Source organism: Danio rerio, chromosome 25, assembly GCF_052040795.2.
Source record: "Danio rerio strain M-AB ecotype USA chromosome 25, GRCz13ab, whole genome shotgun sequence".
NCBI lineage: Eukaryota > Metazoa > Chordata > Actinopteri > Cypriniformes > Danionidae > Danio > Danio rerio.
In genome coordinates, this window is record NC_141045.1 from 37,861,270 (window position 1) to 37,881,843 (window position 20,574).

The 20,574-nt window shown below is 35.5% G+C and overlaps 1 protein-coding gene across 4 annotated transcripts in view; it reads left to right on the forward strand.

The window, feature by feature from the left end:
* ano5a (anoctamin 5a) overlaps window positions 1–20,574 on the forward strand; it is an 805,725-nt gene that overhangs the window by 31,203 nt on the left and 753,948 nt on the right. For 2 of the 4 annotated variants that reach the window (XM_087312637.1, XM_087312638.1), the window contains 12 exons: window positions 573–707; window positions 2,880–2,985; window positions 3,070–3,130; window positions 3,496–3,647; window positions 8,237–8,311; window positions 11,543–11,771; window positions 13,795–13,973; window positions 15,531–15,628; window positions 15,963–16,093; window positions 17,211–17,416; window positions 19,226–19,428; window positions 20,145–20,250. In XM_087312637.1, the coding sequence (XP_087168763.1) occupies window positions 573–707; window positions 2,880–2,985; window positions 3,070–3,130; window positions 3,496–3,647; window positions 8,237–8,311; window positions 11,543–11,771; window positions 13,795–13,973; window positions 15,531–15,628; window positions 15,963–16,093; window positions 17,211–17,416; window positions 19,226–19,428; window positions 20,145–20,250 (1,681 nt within the window). Of the gene's footprint in view, window positions 1–572; window positions 708–2,879; window positions 2,986–3,069; window positions 3,131–3,495; window positions 3,648–7,958; window positions 8,204–8,236; window positions 8,312–11,542; window positions 11,772–13,794; window positions 13,974–15,530; window positions 15,629–15,962; window positions 16,094–17,210; window positions 17,854–19,225; window positions 19,429–20,144; window positions 20,251–20,574 lie in introns of those variants that run through there. The other 2 variants (XR_015526790.1, XM_087312639.1) reach the window with 2 other exon arrangements.

The following is a 20,574-nucleotide window of genomic DNA, read 5'->3' on the forward strand; positions in this document are numbered from 1 at the left end:
ATGTTCTTAAACAGCGCTGATTGCCATTGTGTTCACATGCTCAACAGAAATGACTGTGATTGGCCGTGAAGGTCATCAGTTCACCAAACTCACCGCTGTTTACTGAGTGTAACCACAGATACAGGGACACTGGAGCTTTTTAAAGCCGTGATTCATCAGCGGATCTTTTGTATGTCAGCTTCTATACAAACCAGCTGATCGACGCGACTTTAAAAACGCTCCAGTGTCCCTGTACACTTGCCGGCAGCTAGCTCTCTGCAGCTCTCATATGGTCGACTACTGAAGCTAAGCAGGGCTGCGTCCTTTCAGTACCTGGGAGACCACATGGAAAAGTCAGGTTGCTGTTGGAACTGGTGTTAGTTAGGCCAGCAGGGGGCGCTCAACCTGCGGTCTGAGTAAGTTCTAATGCCCCAGTATATGACCGGGACTCTATACTGCTCAGTGAGCGCCGTCTTTCAGATGAGATGTTAAACTGAAGTTCTGACTCGACTCTGTGGTCGTTAAAAATTATTATTCTTACTTAATAAATGACGAGGCATTATAAGCTGAATCTTGTGGCTCCTGTCTCGCAGGAAGTACTATGGAGAGAAGATCGGCATCTACTTTGCTTGGCTGGGTTTTTACACGGAGATGCTGTCCTATGCTGCGGTTGTGGGTTTACTCTGCTTCATCTATGGAGTGGCCACCTTTGACGAAAACATCTGGAGGTGAGGATGATAAATGGTACAAAAGTATAAAAGCTAAACATTAAGGACAGTTTATCAGTGTCGTGGAGCGGTACTGACTTTAAAAAGAGTTTTGATTTGTCTTCAAAAACCTACATATGACAAGATATATAAACTGTTATTGCAATATTACACTTTTGTAAAATGTTTGATGGTCATTATTTTTTGGTTCTGGAAAAAAGATGAGCAGAACATATTCTCCTCTAGATTTTGCTTATTTGATCACAATAAAATATGATCATGCCTTGATGTTGAATGATTTCATTAGGACAGTAAGGTTTGACTCTGCTTAGGCTAAAGTCTCATCACTGAACAGGAATAATGTCCAGTATAGAATATAAAGTCCTGCTGCAGTGGAGACAGAATGAATATTGTGTCTGACTCCATCATGAGCTTGGAGGACCACATCCATACATCTCTGCTCAAATCACTTCCTAATAAAGTCATCTGGAATGGCAAAGAAAGCCTTCTTGCAGGACTCCCAGAGCTCATCAAGATCCTTTAGATTCATCTTCAACGCCTCCTCCTTCATCTGCTCAATAATGTTCATGTCTGATGACTGGGCGGGCCAATCCTGGAGCACCTTGACCTTCATTACTTTCAGGAGCTTTGATGTGGAGGCTGTTCATAATTCATGAATAAATAATATACTTTTGATAACAATTTATAACATATTTTAGTATATATATTTACTATCTTATTAAAATTAAGACGTAATTGTAAATAATACTTACAGACTTTTTTTCGAAACAACATTCTTAAGGCTACCTAATATATTGATTTTCAGAGGAAATAGAAGTTGTTTAAAACCAGTTTTATTTTAGTTTATAGTTCTTAAGTAAAAACAAGGCTTAAAGCTAGAAATGACGCTGAAAGAGAAAAATAATTCTAAAAAAAATTGTATACACTCACTGGCCACTTTATTAGGTACACACATTTACTAGTACCGGGTTGGACCCTCTTTTGCCTTCAGAACTGCCTTAATCCTTCTTGGCAGAGATTCAACAAGCTACTGGAAATATTCCTCCGAGATTTTGCTCCATGATAGCATCACGCAGTTGCAGTAGATATGTTGGGCACATCCCAAATGTGCTCTATTGGATTGAGCTCTGGTGACTGTGGAGGCCATTAGAGTACAGTGAACTCATTGTCATGTTCAAGAAACCAGTCTGAGATGATTCACGCTTCATGACATGGTGTGTTATCCTGCTGGAAGTAGCCATTAGAAGATGAGTACACTTTGCTCATAAAGGGATGGACATGGTCAGCAACAATACTCAGGTAGGCTGTGGTGTTGATGCTCAATTGCTACTAATGGACCCAAAGAAAATCTCCCCCACACCATTACACCACCACCACCAGCCTGAACCGCTGATACAAGGCTGGGTTTCATGTTGCTGATGCCAAATTCTGACCATCCAAATGTGGCAGCAGAAATGGAGACTCATCAGAGCAGGCATTGTTTCTCCAATCTTCTATTGTCCAGTTTTGGTGAGCCTGTGTGAATTGTAGCCTCAGTTTCCTGTTCTTAGCTGACAGGAGCGGCACCCGGTGTGGTCTTCTGCTGCTGTAGCCCATCCGCCTCAAGGTTGGACGTGTTGTGTGTTCAGAGATGCTCTTCTGCAGACCTCGGTTGTAACGAGTGCTTATTTGAGTTACTGTCGCCTTTCTATCAGCTGGAACCAGTCTGGCCATTCTCCTCTGACCTCCAGCATCAACAAGGCATTTGCATCCACAGAACTGCCGCTCACTGGATATTTCCTCTTTGTCAGACCATTCTCTGTAAACCCTAGAGATGGTTGTGCGTGAAAATCCCAGTATATCAGCAGTTTCTGAAACACTCAGAGCAGCCCGTAAATCTCCTTTCTTCCCGATTCTGATTCTCGCTTTGAGCTGCAGCAGATCGTCTTGACCATGTTTAAATGCCTAATTACCTTAATCTGCTGTCATGTGATTGGCTGATTAGAAATTTGCGTTAACAAGCAGTTGAACAGGTGTACCTAATAAAGTGGCCAATGAGTATATATAACTTTAGCAAAGTTTTGAGAATGCAGCCGACCTGAAATGCCCATTTCAGAAGCACAAAAAGTCTTGCATCATGAAGGCATAAGACGCACACAGGGAATAAACAAAAGTGATTGTCGTCTTCCGCAGTCGAGAGATCTGCAACGAGACCATCGGTGGGCAGATTGTCATGTGTCCGCTCTGTGATAAGAAATGCGGCTACTGGAAGCTCAGCACTACCTGCAGCTCTTCATGGGTGAGTATTGTCAGATTAATGAACGCAAACTGAAACCGTCTCCACCCACTTCTAATGTCACGTCTGTTTCTACTTGATTTTTAGCAATCTTATTTATTTGACAATGCAGCGACGGTGTTCTTTGCTATATTCATGGGAATATGGGGTGAGTAAATAAGCCTTTGTGTTGGTTTTCGATCTTTCAAAGCAATTTTTTAAAGCAATGCCCTGCTTTAAAGAGCTCAAGCATTTAAAGCATAGGTCTCAAACTGGATTCCTGAAGAGCCGCAGCTCTGCACAGTTTTGCTCCAATAATAATCAAACACAGCTGATGCAACTAATCAAGGTGTTCAAGTCTACTAGACACTATTAAGCAGGTGTGAGTTGGAGCTGGCTGGAGCTAAACTATGCAGAGCTGCGGCCATCCGGGAATTGAGTTTGAGACCATTGTTTCACTGTAAAACTACAGTGCGGTTGAATGTTGTTGTAAATGTGCCTTCAAGAGCTCTAGTTTTGTCCCTCTGCTGACAGTCACTTTATTCCTGGAGTTCTGGAAGCGGCGTCAGGCCCGGCTGGAGTACGAGTGGGATCTGGTGGACTTTGAGGAAGAGCAACAGCAGCTCCAGCTCAGACCCGAATACGAGTCCAAGTGCACCAATCGGCGACTCAACCGCGTCACACAGGTAAACACATTCATTTTGTGAAGTTTTATCAAAAATAACTTGCTGATAACAATGCTCAATTTGATCATACAGAGCAGGCTTCGTCTTTTCTGGTCTTGGAAATACAGTTGAAGTTAAAATATTCGCCCTCTTGTGATTTTCTTTCTTTAAATATTTCCCAAATTATGTTAAACAGATTGAGGAAATTTTCACAGTATATCTGATAATATTTATTCCTCTAGAGAAAATCTAATTTGTTTTATTTCGACTGGAGTAAAAACTGTTTAATTATTGAATTTAATTTATTAATTAAAAAAATAAATAAACCTAATATCAATATTACTAGCTCCTTTAAGCAATATATTTTTTTCGATTGTCTGATTACCTTAACTTGCCTAATTAAGTCACTCTTAGCTAAATACTACTATCAGGGCTTAAAATTGCAACTGTTTTGGTCGCATATGCGCCAGAAAGGGTATCTATGCAACCTCAAAATATATTTGCAACCAGTTTTCACTGCAAAATGTTCACCGCATGTGTGAATTTAGGAGACATTCAAACCTGAATACCTGACCTGAATACGCCAAACGCAGATGATGTCCACAAGAGGGCGCTGTTTTCAATTGCATTACTCACACTAAACCTTACCCTAAGTTTAACCTGAAGTGGTAACCAAGACAAATATGAGCTAAAACTGTATTTGCTGGAGCTAGGCATGGGTTGATGTATGTTTTTCTGACGGTATGATAGCCTTGAAAAAAATACCACGGTTTTACAGAATCACGGTATTGCGATTACTGCTCTAAAATAAGTTATTTTAAAATGTCTGAGGAAAACAAAAAACATTTTTTCCCCAATTGAACGCAGTAGAATTTATTTTAGGAAATGTTTATAATGTTTTGGAACAGTAAACATGTAAGACTAAATAGCTCAAATAAATCATTGACTTCTGCTTTCTTCATTAGTTAAAAATACAATAAAAAAAACCTTACATAAACTTAAAGAACAGTTTAACAGAGAATTTTAGCGGTTTTAAAACCTTGAGTTTTCCAAACTGTGGTAAACCTTAAAACTGGTTATCATCCAATGCCTAGCTGGAGCGATCATGGCTTTTTACCTAGTTTTTACACAGCCTTGAGATCTGTGGACAAGCAAATGATGTCCGAAAATGTCTTACATTTGCACATCTGACAGATATTTTATTTACTGTTGCACATCCTTTGTTTTGAGCAGGAATGAGTGTTATTTAGTGGTTAATCTCTTAATTGTTTAATCTCTAATAATCTTCTTGTGAAAGAAGTTGTAGGTGTTTTACTGCCCCCTAGTGTACACTTTGCGTACTGCACAGAAAACTCGTGTTTTTACAGGACAGGCAGGCAGGGTAACATATTTCCAATAAGCCTGGGTTTGCTTTTTTATTTGTTTGCCTTGTTTTTATTGTATGATATTGTATGATTTATTGTTTTGATTGTATTGTACTTTTTATTATTTTAGTAGCATTCGTGCTACAAGCCACCATTACACTTCAATATCTCACTGGAAATGCTATGAATTTGTACACACAAGTTTTGTTTAGTTTTTTTGCCCGCTGTGTAATATGGAAGAATGTGAATTTGAGTTGATTCAGGAACTAAACTCTGAAGGAAATGATCCCTCCAGGACCATGAAAGAGGAACCCTTGTATAAAGGATGAATAGTCAGTGTTAAACATAGACATGTATGATTCATATGGCATGCATTACGCTACAGACATGTTTACAATTCTGCATAGAATTCATTGTTTGCCTGATAATGTGTTTTGTAGGATTTTCTTGAACTATACCCCTTGTCCTGAATTTAATTAATGCAACTTTTATTACAGGTTTGCTTCAATATTTCACATTTTAAAATGTTGTTTATATGTAGAAATATTACTAGGCTAGTTGAAACAGGAATGGTTAGGTTGAGGTAGCTCATTCTAGACCAGTTATTCACTTTAAATACTGTTTAATGGGAAAATAACGTTTTTTTCTACATAGCTATAGTATTTTTATATTTTCTACACCTCTTGATGTAGTCTAAATTAGACAAGCTTGAAAGTTTTACATCACATACCTATATTTACATGTGAGAAGGGATCATGCTAACAAAAGTAGAACCCTAGGGGCCGTTCACACTGATCGTTTCATTCATTTTCCTTCGGCTTAGTCTCTATTTAAGAGGTCACCACAATGGAATGAATATCCAACTATTCAGTTGTTTCTTAGCTATATATTTTAAATAAAGTGTCAAAACAAGCAAACTCTAGTTATATACATGTCTTTTTATTAGCACAACCTCTCTTAAAAATAAGACAAGTTTTAAAAGCTATAATAAACACAATTTATGCACAAAATACGACAGAAATTAAGTGTAATTTTGTTTCCTGAGGTTCAATGAAACATTTTCAGAGTTCTGAGGTGTAAATCAAGGTTAATATTCATTTTAAGGGTAGCTACACCTTTGACTTCTAGATTGTTTTCAAAATGCTATATAAAAAAACAGTCATCTTTTGAAGTAATTTCTTTAATCGACACTCACAATGAAATACTAATCTAAAAGTCTTCTGAAAATAAAAACGGAAACAGAATATTTCTCACACATGCAATGTAGCATAAACAATATTAAATTAAAGACAGTCAGAATGTCTCAAAGTTTTAAAAACTATAATAAGCAACCTTTAAACGCAACATAAATGTATGCATGAAAACACAGAGAACTTTTAAACATATGTTATTGTAAAGATAAGGAAGGAAGACTATTAAACCATAATGCTAAATAGTTGGCGAGGCAGTGGCGCAGTAGGTGATGCTGTCGCCTCACAGCAAGGTCGCTGGGTTGCTGGTTCGAATCTCGGCTCAGTTGGCGTTTCTGTGTGGAGTTTGCATGTTCTCCCTGCGTTCGCGTGGGTATCTCCGGTTTCCCCCACAGTCCAAAGACATGCGGTACAGGTGAATTGGGTAGGCTAAATTGTCCGTAGTGTGTGTGTGAATATGTGTGTGGATGTTTCCCAGAGATAGATTGCAGCTGAAAGGGCATCAAGTGCGTAAAAATGTGCTGGATAAGTTGGCGGTTCATTCCGCTGTGGCGACCCCGGATTAATAAAGGGACTAAGCCGACAAGAAAATGAATGAATGCTAAATAGTTAATAAATGTTAATGTTTTTAGATGGATTTGTTGGTTGTGCTAATTGGCAATAGCTTTACTTGGACAATGTCTGAAAATTATGACCTGTTTAAAAGTATCCAAGACCCACAAGAGCATATTTCTGTGAATATTTAAAGCCTCCTTTCCACTGCACACGACAAGAGGCAGACCGGAAGTCATTCATTTCCAATGGAGAGCAGTCCGGGAGCTGGGTTAAGTTCCGATCATCTCCGTATGCAGAAAATTCAGATCCGAATTGAGCTGCAGATCCGTTGAAATATTTGAACTCCTGCGACTAGACTGTATGCGACCTGCCGACCGGATGTGATGTATTCCAGTGTTGTACAAGCAGATCGGTGCGCACGAGATGAGAAATAGGAGTTTATTTGGTTATTTTTTGAAATATAAAAAATCTATATTAAAAAAACTTCTGTTCATAAATGTAAGTAATTAAGTAAGTAAGTAAGTAAAAAATATATTTTTTTATGTTGTCTCCACATTTCCTCCAATATTTTAGTGGTCTATGAGTTTAGTATTCATTCATTCATTAAACTATGTAAACGCAGAGGGAATAAAGGCTCTTGCTTTTGCCCTCCTTTATTTCTGAAACCGTGAGAATCAGTTTCTAACCCGTGGTGCACGATAACACTGAAAATACTGTGCGGCTGCCACAAGGGGGCGTATTCCGACAGTCCTGTCCAAATGTGGTGTGCAGTGGAAAGGCGGCTTAAAATTTTGTTTTTGAAATGTAAGACATTTTAAGACCCCGCAGACCCCCTGAAAAAAACAAAACCTTTTTCTTCCTTTAAACACAATATATTTTATTTTGATAAATATTTAAAATATTTTGGAGCAGTAAACATGTCAGGCTGCTCTCTTCATTAGTTTTAAAAACACAGATTTCTTTACGATTTAAGATAGCATCTTTGGATATTTTTTTTCTCCTGGCAATACTGTTTTCCTAAAATGCTGAAAAAATGTAAATAAAAATATCGAACAGTATTACTGTGGTTTAACAATCTTTCAATTTAACACAAAATGTGCATAATATGACGGTCACTTTAGGTGTTTTCAGCACAAACAATAAGAGAGTTACTACTCAAGATCAGTTTATCATCAATAATTGAAAAAGGAGATGATCTGTTTGGCTTTGCTGGTGTTATGTAGGAACAGGAGTGGGTTCTAGACCAGACTCCAGCCGATAAAGCAGGCAGGTTTGTCCTGTGCTGGACCACTGTTCTCTTATGGGTAAGACAGGAGCAGCACACACAGAGAGCCGTTTGCTGTGTGTGTGTGACGGTGTGTTTAGCGTTAGTGATCTGCTCGCAGTGTGATCTGTAGTCTGTAGAACCAATCACTGTAGAGGAAACAGGACCTGATAGAGAGCAGTACAGGTGTGTGGTGGCGGTTGCTCATGTTCCCTGCTTTGCTTGCTTGCTGTGTAGGAGATGGAGCCTTATTTACCTCTAACAAGCAAGTGTGCTCGTTCAATACTGTCTGGGGCCACCGTCCTCTTCTGGGTGAGCATCAACACTGTCTAGTAGACCACTCTTACACTTTTCATTCTCTTTATGTGTAAAGTAAAGCACACATGTCATGAATTGCTGTACATTTAATGGTTTTAAGCTAATGTCAGTCACAAAATAATACAGCGGGGTTCAAAAAGTCTAGAAAATGGACAAATCCCTGAAGTTCTAAGATAAATATAACTTATTAAGGATATGCACTTTTCCTCCGGTAACCATATTTTCAAATTCATTGAATGCTATGTGGAATTATTAATGCTATTACATTATTATGGGTCGTTCTCAGATCATGCTGGATTACTTCAGGTTTTGTTCAGCTTAAGTCTTGTTGTCATTCAGGCTAAAAAACACCACATAATACATTAAGCTTAATAGGTTAATTTAATTACTGTGTAGTTAAAAACACCTAATCTAATCACCTATACAAGGTTATGGTTATGGGTTAATGGTTAGTTTAAGCATATGAGTAAAGTTAGAGTTATGGGTTAAAGCTAGGATTAAGGGTAAAGTTAGAGTTATGGGTTAAAGCTAGGCTAAGGGGTAAAGTTAGAGTTATGGGTTAAAGCTAGGCTTAGGGGTAAAGTTAGAGCTATGGGTTAAACCTAGGCTTAGGGGTAAAGTTAGAGTTATGGGTTAAAGCTAGGCTTATGGGTAAAGTTAGAGTTATGGGTTAAAGCTAGGCTTAAGGGTAAAGTTAGAGTTATGGGTTAAAGCTAGGCTTATGGGTAAAGTTAGAGTTATGGGTTAAAGCTAGGCTAAGGGGTAAAGTTAGAGTTATGGGTTAAAGCTAGGCTTAGGGGTAAAGTTAGAGCTATGGGTTAAAGCTAGGCTTAGGGGTAAAGTTAGAGTTATGGGTTAAAGCTAGGCTTATGGGTAAAGTTAGAGTTATGGGTTAAAGCTAGGCTTAAGGGTAAAGTTAGAGTTATGGGTTAAAGCTAGGCTTATGGGTAAAGTTAGAGTTATGGGTTAAAGCTAGGCTTAGGGGTAAAGTTAGAGTTATGGGTTAAAGCTAGGCTTATGGGTAAAGTTAGAGTTATGGGTTAAAGCTAGGCTTAAGGGTAAAGTTAGAGTTATGGGTTAAAGCTAGGCTTAGGGGTAAAGTTAGAGTTATGGGTTAAAGCTAGGCTTAGGGGTAAAGTTAGAGTTATGGGTTAAAGCTAGGCTTAAGGGTAAAGTTAGAGTTATGGGTTAAAGCTAGGCTTATGGGTAAAGTTAGAGTTATGGGTTAAAGCTAGGCTTATGGGTAAAGTTAGAGTTATGGGTTAAAGCTAGGCTTATGGGTAAAGTTAGAGTTATGGGTTAAAGCTAGGCTAAGGGGTAAAGTTAGAGTTATGGGTTAAAGCTAGGCTTAGGGGTAAAGTTAGAGCTATGGGTTAAAGCTAGGCTTAGGGGTAAAGTTAGAGTTATGGGTTAAAGCTAGGCTTATGGGTAAAGTTAGAGTTATGGGTTAAAGCTAGGCTTATGGGTAAAGTTAGAGTTATGGGTTAAAGCTAGGCTAAGGGGTAAAGTTAGAGTTATGGGTTAAAGCTAGGCTTAGGGGTAAAGTTAGAGCTATGGGTTAAAGCTAGGCTTAGGGGTAAAGTTAGAGTTATGGGTTAAAGCTAGGCTTATGGGTAAAGTTAGAGTTATGGGTTAAAGCTAGGCTTAAGGGTAAAGTTAGAGTTATGGGTTAAAGCTAGGCTTATGGGTAAAGTTAGAGTTATGGGTTAAAGCTAGGCTTAAGGGTAAAGTTAGAGTTATGGGTTAAAGCTAGGCTTAGGGGTAAAGTTAGAGTTATGGGTTAAAGCTAGGCTTATGGGTAAAGTTAGAGTTATGGGTTAAAGCTAGGCTTAAGGGTAAAGTTAGAGTTATGGGTTAAAGCTAGGCTTAAGGGTAAAGTTAGAGTTATGGGTTCAAGCTAGGCTTAGGGGTAAAGTTAGAGTTATGGGTTAAAGCTAGGCTTAGGGGTAAAGTTAGAGTTATGGGTTAAAGCTAGGCTTATGGGTAAAGTTAGAGTTATGGGTTAAAGCTAGGCTTAGGGGTAAAGTTAGAGCTATGGGTTAAAGCTAGGCTTAGGGGTAATGTTAGAGTTATGGGTTAAAGCTAGGCTTAAGGGTAAAGTTAGAGTTATGGGTTAAAGCTAGGCTTATGGATAATGGCAAAGTTTTGGGTTAAAGCTAGGCTTAGGGGTAAAGTTAGAGTTATGGGTTAAAGCTAGGCTTAGGGGTAAAGTTAAAGTTATGGGTTAAAGCTAGGCTTGGGGGTAATGGTAAAGTTTGAGTTATGGGTTAAAGCTAGGCTTGGGGGTAATAGTAAAGTTTGAGTTATGGGTTAAAGCTAGGCTTAGGGGTAATAGTAAAATTTGAGTTATGGGTTAAAGCTAGGCTTGGGGGTAATAGTAAAGTTAGAGTTATGGGTTAAAGCTAGGCTTATGGGTAATGGCAAAGTTTTGGGTTAAAGCTAGGCCTAGGGGTAAAGTTAGAGTTATGGGTTAAAGCTAAATTTAGAGGTAAGAGTTTGGGCTACAGTTAGGGGTAAAGTTAACAGTGTAACTACAAATGTTCATTAAAATGTAATTAACTGCACCATCATATGTAAATAATACGTTTATTGTATCAAGTGTGTATAAGTTAAGGCCAAATTAATATTAATTGTGTCTTTTTAAAGATAAACCCTTTTAGTCATTACAAAATATCCAGTATATTCAACATTGGTCTCCGACTCTTGAACCCCACTGAACATCAGCTCTGTTCCCATGCCTAGTGGACTACACACAACTCTTATATCATACTTTTATTCATCATTATATATTTATGAATATATCATGGTATATCCAATACCGAACAGCATCTACACAAATCACTAAACTGTGCAGTTATTTCAGGGGAGAATTACAATCCCACGAAGTACTGCAAAACTATTCACTCCATTGGTGGTAGACATGAGTAATTTTGGAACAGAGTCTATTATATACACATATTATCTATCAAAAAGGTATTACATAATGTGTGTGTTAGACTTGATATGGCATGTTGGTCAGTTTCTGGACACAGTAACACATCAGTCAGTAAAATCAGTAAATCTGATGTGTGTTTAGAAGAGTTTGCTTGAAGATGCATGATTTTACCAGCATGTAGCATTTTGACAATGGACTTGTAGTAAACTCTGCTCAATCATTGTGTTTTAATCTGAATCTGGTTGTTTTTTTCGGTGTGTTTGACGTTGTCATCTCTCCCGATACCTCAGATCTCTCTGATTATCGCCAGTATTATCGGTGTGATTGCGTATCGTCTGGCGGTGTTCGCTGCATTCGCGAGCATCATGAAGGACAGTCCCACTAATAAGCTGGAGATAGTGGGAAACCTGATCACGCCTCAGTTCGCTACGTCTGTAACGGCGTCCTGCATCAACTTTGTCATCATCATGGTGCTGAACTTCCTGTATGAGCGCGTCGCCATCAAGATCACTGATATGGGTGAGTCTTGGCCCAATAATAGGGGTTTTAAATTAAATGATGGCTAAAATTTAAGTACTGCTGTATTATAATTATTCAAGACAGCAAAATACATTTTATATAAGGTTATAAAAAGCATGGTAATATTATTTTTTATTCATTGTTTATTTTACATTAGCATCTTCATTTTAACCTTAATTACATTAATAAAACTTCCAGTGTAAAATTTATTTTTATTTTATCAGGAGGAAAAAAATAATAATAATAAAAAATAAATAAATAAATATACATATATATATATATATATATATATATATATATATATATATATATATATATATATATATATATATATATATATATATATATATATATATATATATATAATGTTTTTTTATTTAGTTTTTTAACTTTTAAAGTTAAGGCGGCATTTATTAAATGCAAAAAAATTGTCAAATTGTTAAATACTTTTTTTTGTTGTTGTATATTAATTTATTACTTATCGTATGTAGTTTTAAATGAAATTATGACTCCAGTCATTATTGCTTTTTATCACCATTAATATTATTATTAATAATAATTATCATTATTAGAGGGATTTTTTAAGGATTATGTGACTGAGACTGGAGTAATGAAGCTAAAAATTCATCTTTAAATCACTAAAATAAATTGTTAAATAAAATAATAAGCTACTTTTGAACAATTATTATATAGTGCAATAATATTTTACAATTTTACAATGTGTAGTCTATTTTTGATTAAATATTTGCAATCTTGGTGAGCAGGAGAAGCTTATTTTAAAACATTTAAAAATCCCAAACTTTTGACTGGTAGTGTATATTTTTTATTTATTTATTTTATTTTTATTTATTTAATTTTTTATTTTATTTTATATAATATATATGAATATATATTTGGGAGCATTTTACAGATATAAAATAAAAATCTAAAGAAATAACAAGATTATAATGTTTATTTACAAATTGTAAATAAAATTTAGAAATAATTATATTTAGAAACTATTATTTTATTGAATTTTTATATCGGCTCCTTCCTTTTCACACAAATTAATAAACGATACTGATAAAAAAATTTTAGGTCATAAAAAACTTCCAATTAATGTTATTTTATGAACAGTAATATAATAGTTATTTAAACTTATTAATTATAATTGTATTTTATTCATTGTATTTGACATTAGCGCCTCTCTTTCCATCTAAATTATGTTGATTAGAATTTAAGTAATGTCTTGACTTTTTAATAAATAAAATTTATAAATTATACATTTTTATATGATGTTATGAATATTAAAATGATATTTAATGTAAAAAAAGTATATTATAATGTAAAAAATATTGTAATGTTTCATGAAGTATAATATTCCAAAATCGTCCTTTATTTCATTATAATTGTTCATTTTCAATAATATTTTTTAAAAGATTTATTGTATATATAGGATTTTATGTATTTTCCTTTTAGGTGAATAATCTGAACAAATTTATTTAAAACTACAAATAGTAAAATGTTATTTTACTTGTAACACTTGGTATTTTTAAATGTTCTTTCTTTGTAATTATGTGACATTGGTACCTTCATGATTGCACAAATTGTTTACTAAAAAATTACATGTAGAATGATTCTAAATCCTATTTATTTAATTAAAAAAATAGTATTTTTGTTGTTATTTTACTGTCATTCCAATCCCTAATTTTATGTTTTGTTGTAAGTAAATGACATGATTTTCTGAGCATGTTTTTCTATTTGAAAATTCCATGTTTATTTATAGTTAATTGCCTGTTTTCTATTTGTGAAATTTACAAAAAAAGTCACTTAATATTATATTATACACTTGCACTTACTTAATATTAGATTAAACTTAATATCAGATAATTAGATTAATACACTGAGTGTTTTGTTTTTCTCTGCAAACAATAAATAGTTTCTTAACTTCTCTAACCCATATTAAATCAAGTGTAGAGTGACTAAAGTAAACCCATAGTAGGTTTGCGTGCTGATTTTTTATCACTTATATTTGGGTCAACAGAGGTCCCTAAAACACACGTCGAGTACGAGAACAAGCTGACGATAAAGATGTTCCTCTTCCAGTTCGTCAACTATTATTCCTCCTGCTTCTACGTTGCTTTCTTCAAGGGTAAATTTGTGGGATATCCTGGAAACTACGCCTACATGTTTGGGCCTTGGAGTGGACTGAGAAATGAAGAGGTAAACCTGATATCCCATGGGTATTTTAATAACCTTTTAAAGCATTGTTTTGCATTTATTATTATGATTTCTTTTAGAGATGCATTTAATTATCGGCCCATTATCGGTATAAGAAATATTCAGTATCGGTCGATTATCAGGCTCAACAACCAAATCAAAAGCCAGCAAATTCATATTCAAATGTTGTTAGTGTGAAATAACTTTGAATTGGGTGACAATAATGGAAATATTTTAGTTTTAACACAACTTATCGGTTTACACAGTGTTTGTTTGTGCTCAGTGAATGTGAGATTAAAAGGGAAACGGAGAGAATGGAGAGAATGTAACAGTTTTTAAATCCCTTTTGTTGTGTAATTTGTTATCTTTAAATTAAAAAGGTTATAAAATGTCAAAAGCCCACATTGAAATATTGGCCAATTATCGGTATCAGCCAATACAGGAAATTTTCTGTATCGGTCAATTATTAGGGGCAATCAATAAATGAAAAGACATCAAATTCATATTCAAATGTTGTTAGTGAGAAATAACTTTGAATTTGGTGACAATAATTATTTAAAAATATTTTAGTTTTAAAACAATTTATCGGTTTACAGATTTTGTTTGTGCTTAGTGAATGTGAAATTAAAAGGGAAACTATAAATGTATTAAATTAATAACATCAATGATGTATCTTCAGAATGTTCATTTTAGTGATGGAGAGAATGTAATGTTTTTATGTCAATTCTTTGTGCTATTAGTTTTCTTTAATTTAAAAAGATAATAAAAGTCAGAAGCACACATTGAATTATTGGCCGATTATCGGTATCATCCAATACAAGATATATTCAGTATCGGTTAATTATCAGGGACAATTATCAAGTTAAAAGTCAGCAAATTCATATTGAAATATTGTTAGTGTGAAATAACTTTAAATTGGGTGACAATAATGGAAATATTTTAGTTTAAACACAACTTATCGGTTTACACAGCTTTGGTTTGTGCTCAGTGAATGTGAGATTGAAAGGGAAATCATAAACTTCAATGTTAATATGAATTAATTACATCAGTAATGTATCTTTAGGATGTTCATTTGAGTTTATTTTTTTTGTAATTTGTTATCTTTATAAAAAAAATAATTAGTCAAAAACACATAGTATCAGTATTCATTATTAATATTATTAATACTTTGCATCTCTATTTTATTTTATTATTTAATATAAGTCTTATTATGTTCACAAAAATATACAAAATATTGTAAAATATTACTTTAATTAGAATTACATGACACAGAAGAGTGCATTAGTTGCTGCTGATAACTATAATATAATATAATATAATATAATATAATATAATAAATATAATATATTATAATGTAATATTATAAGGCTGTTAAATTATAATACTTCACAATATTAATGAATTAACTGCATTTTTGATTGGAAATTCAGCCAAGATTTTAATTTAACATTTAAATTGCAAACATTTTTGCATAATTAATCTATTATAGTTAATCAAATATTATTATTATTATTATTATTATTATTATTATTATTAATTATATGATACTTGTGTTTTTAGTGTGAGCCTGGCGGCTGTCTGATCGAGCTGACCACTCAGTTAGTGATCGTGATGGTGGGCAAGCAGGTGTGGGGGAACATTCAAGAAGCTCTCGTCCCGTAAGTCAACGTACAAACCTACAGACAACACATTCACAACTATCTGCCTCTGGTTTTCTGATTCACTTCAAAATCTGTCAATATTTACTCAGCCTTTACTTGATCCAAACCAGTTTTACTTTCTTTATTAAGATATTTTGAAGAATGCTGGAAAACTGTAACCATTGACTGGAATCTTGACTGAGAAACTGGAATTTTGTCACATGTTGTTAGGACACAGTGTTAGTCTTAGCTTTGGTTTACTGTAATAACTCTGGTGTGTGTGTGTGTGTGTGTGTGTGTGTGTGTGTGTGTGTGTGTGTGTGTGTGTGTGTGTGTGTGTGTGTGTGTGTAGCTGGCTGCGTAACTGGTGGGTGAGCAGAAGTGCTCGTAATCATCCGGAGAGTCTGTACAGCCGCTGGGAGCAGGATCACGATCTGCAGAACTTGGGGCAGCTCGGCCTCTTCTACGAGTACCTGGAGATGGGTGAGTGGAGCAAATACTAGCAAAACATCCACATCAGAGCCCGTCAGGTCAGCTTTGAACATGTTTTAGTGAATTATATTAGTTTTGATTACCTTACGGATACATAACATGGCTCAGTGGTTAGCATTGTGGCCTTACAGCATGAAGGTCGCTGATTCAAGTCCCAGCTGGGTCAGTTGGCGTTTCTGTGTGGAGTTAAATTCTGTGTGAATTTACCTTACTCAATTCCCCTATAGCGCATGTGTTTGGACTGTGGAGGAAACCGGAGCACCCGGAGGAAACCCACGATAACACAGGGAGAACATGCAAACCCTAATAAAAGCATTAAATCAAGTCTCAAAACAGCTTTTACAAATATATTAAAATAAAACCTGTATTATTATATTACTATTATTATTTGAAGCTTTTAATGCAATTAATCCCTGATGTCCTGTGCCTGCAGTACTTGAGTGTGACCGACAGATGGCGACAGATGTTTGTTTTTGTTTGCTAAAACAGTAGCATATAACATACAAACAAAAAATATATAGATGCGAGGAGGAGGTGAGTATAAACAAAATATAAACATAAAAACTATACAAATATAAATTACATTATAATTAAATACATTATAAACATTACACATGGAGCTTTCTTTTAAAGGGTCTCTGTGAGCACATTTCAGCCAACAGAACCATCAGATTAGGTTTCTCAAAGCGGTGTGGTGGCTCAGTGGTTAGCACTATAGCCTCACAGCAAGAAGGTAGCTGGTTCAAGCCTCGGCTGCGTAAGAGGGCATTTCTGTTTGGATGTTCTCGTCGTGTTGGCGTGGGTTTCCTCCGGGTGCTCAAACACATGCGCTATAGGGGAATTGGGTAAACAAAATTGGGCATGTGCATGTGCGAACGCAAGAGTGTATGGGTGTTTCCCAGTATTAGGTTGCGGCTGGAAGGGCATCCGCTTCGTAAAACATATGTTGGAATAGTTGGTGGTTCATTCCACTGTGGCGACCACTGATAAATAAGCCAAATTAATGAATGGTTAGGATAGTCGGTAAAACCAAAAAAGTAAATTTGCCCGTAACATTAATAGAGGTTTTGCGAAGTGAATGTCATCATTATGTTGTGTGTTTTGGCAGTGATTCAGTTTGGCTTCATCACTCTGTTCGTGGCCTCTTTTCCTCTGGCTCCGCTCCTGGCTCTGATGAATAATATCCTGGAGGTGCGCGTGGACGCCTGGAAGTTCACCACTCAGTTCCGCAGACCCGTCGCTGCTAAAGCGCACAGCATCGGCGCCTGGGAGGAAATCCTCAACATGATCGCAGTCTTCTCCGTCGTCACCAACGTGAGAATCCACCACACAACTGAAAGAAAAAGTCTATACTTCGGAAAATGACCCAACTGCTATTTTGGGCCGATGTTAGGGTTTTGAGCAGGAACTGCTTTGATTGCTTCAGAGTTGGAAGGATTCAAACTGAACCACAGTTGAAGTCAAAATTATTCGCCCTCCTGTCACTTTCTTTAAATATTTCCCAAAGGATGTTGAACATATTGAGGACATTTTCAAAGTATGTCTGATAATATTGTTTCTTCTGGAGAAAGTCTTATTTGTTTTATTTAAGCTAGAACAAAAGCAGTTATTAATTGTTTTAAAGCCATTTTAATGTCAATATTATTAGTCCCCTTAAGCAATATTAGTTTTAGATTGTCTCCAGAACAAACCACTGTTATACAATAACTTGCCTAATTATCCTAACCTGCCTAGTTACCTTAATTAACCTAGTTAAGCCTTTAAATGTCACTTTAAGCTGTATAGAAGTGTCTTGAAGAATATCTAGTCTAATATTATTTACTGTCATCATGGCAAATGAAAATGTATTAAATAATTCAAAAGTGAAATGATTTAGTTTATTTGTATACAAAAAATGTGAACTTTTAAAAAAAATTTCTGCTTTAAATTCTATTTAATAGTTATAAAAAAATGTCTGTTTTCACCTGCATACAATTAATTATAATAATAATAAATGAATAAATCATAGTTTGTAATAAGATAAGGAACATAGTTTTATAATATAAATACATACATATTTGTTTTTGTTTTACAATGTTAGAAAAAGTATACAATATTCATATGTTTTTTCATCATTTTTCTTGTGTGTGTGTGTGTGTGTGTGTCTATATATATATATTATTTTTTTTAAATATATATAAATATATCATTTTAATAAATCTCAAATGATCTCATTTAGGACCCTGGGTATGTGTGCAGCACCACAGTGTAATACACACACACACACACACACACACGATTGAAGTCAGAATTATTAGCCCTCTTGTTTATTGTTTTCCCCAGTTTCTGTTTAACGGAGAGCAGATTTCTTTAACACATTTTAATCATAATAGTTTTAATAATTCATCTCTAATAACTTATATAACTTATAACGATTTATTTTATCTTTGCCATGATGACAGTAAATAATATTTGACTAGATATTCTTCAAGACACTTCTGTACAGCTTAGTGACATTTAAAGGCTTCACTAGGTTAATTAGGTTAACTAGGCAGGTTTGGGTAATTAGGCAAGTTATTGTATAACGATGATAATTGTTTTGTAGACTATCGAAAAATATATAGCTTAAAGGGGCTAATAATATTGACCTTAAAATGGTTTTAAAAAACTAAAAACTGCTTTTATTCTAGGCAAAATAAAACAAATAAGACTTTCTCCGGAAGAAAAAATATTTTCAGAAATACTGTGAAAATTTCCTTGCTCTGTTAAACATAATTTGGGAAATATTTAAAAAAAAAATCTGACTTCAACTGTATATATACATTTGTTTATTTATTTTATTTATTTTATTTATTTATTTTTTTTTTGGAGTAAAGGATATTTAATATCTTTTATATAATTTCCCAGTACTGGGTTGCGATCTGCTGTGTAAAACATATGCTGGAATAGTTGGCGGTTCATTCCGCTGTGGCGACCCCTGATAAATCAGGGACTGAGCCGAAGAAAAATGAATGAGAGAATGAATCGTCATATAATGTACATGTATACCTATAGTTGTACCATAATAGCCTGAAATGTATCTATCCTGACCAGAAGTGAAATGAAAGTGCATCACCAAAAGTCTCCATATTTGCTGTCGTGCAGGCTTTCATCGTGTCCTTCACGTCTGACATGATCCCGCGGCTGGTGTACCAGTACGTGCATAATACGGGCAATGCGGCCTCTATGTCGGGATACATCACCCACAGCCTCTCCATCTACAACATCTCAGAGTTTCCTCCCGAAAACCGTCCGGATGATGACGAAAACCCAGACTGGTTCAACGCCGGCAACTACACCACCTGCAGGTACATGCAGAGACGTTCACAGGGAAATATTACATTCAAGATTGTTTGTGACGCGCTTTTCATTACTATTATGTCCCTTTTTACAAGTTGTAGAATAAATTTGATGTCTCTAGAGTGTGTGTGTGTGAAGTTTCAGCTCAAAATACCACACATATAATGATTATAACTCTCTGGAGCTGACCCTTTAAGGCTTTGATCCCAATTTTGGTGTTTTGGTGACTGTCACTTTAAATGCAAATGAGATTGTGCTCTTTTAAAAGAGGGTGGAGCTACAGATGCCTGTGTGTCAGCATAGTGGCAGATTTATAAACAAGACTGACGTCCTATGCTTATAAGGGAGATATAGTCACTAGTGGGCGGGGCTTTCCCCCTCTGATGACATCATACAAAGGGAGAATGTCAATCAAAGTGTTTCTGCAGACTGTTTTCATCAAGTCTGATGATAAACAACACACTTAATTAATTTTGACTATTATAAGCTGGTTATAATCACAGACTGTTGCCACACAACTGTGTTTAAGCCCCTTATATAAGTGATTTTTGCATAATAGCTCCTCCTTAAAGTGTTATGTATGGTGTGAACAGTATATACACAGTTGACAAGCGTGATGTCTATGTCTATACTCCATTTTCAGTGAGGTTTATTTGTGTAATGCTTAAGTGTTTGTGTTGATGAATACTGCTGAACGAGTGCTAACGCTGACCTGATGCTGTAGGTATCGAGATTATCGATATCCTCCAGGACACGAGAAGCAGTACACCCACAACATGGACTTCTGGCACATCCTCGCCGCCAAACTGGCATTCATCATCATCATGGAGGTATCAGATCACTTTAAAGTGTGCTTAACGTTTGAGCGTGAATGGTCAAAAGTCTATAGATCTTACTCTACAATGCTGAAGTGCGCTCGTGTTTGCGATTGTTTTAGAACTTATGGGAGAAATGACTTGGAATAATAAACAGACGATCAAACTACTCGCTCTACAAACAAGTGTGTTTATGACTATGCATAAAAAGTAGAATAATTTAATAAGAAACTATTAGCTTGCAACATCAAGCAGCAGAATGCGCTGTTTTTAACCTCTAAACCAGGGGTCTCAAACTCGCGTCCCGCGGGCCATTTGCGGCCCTCAGTGCAATATTTT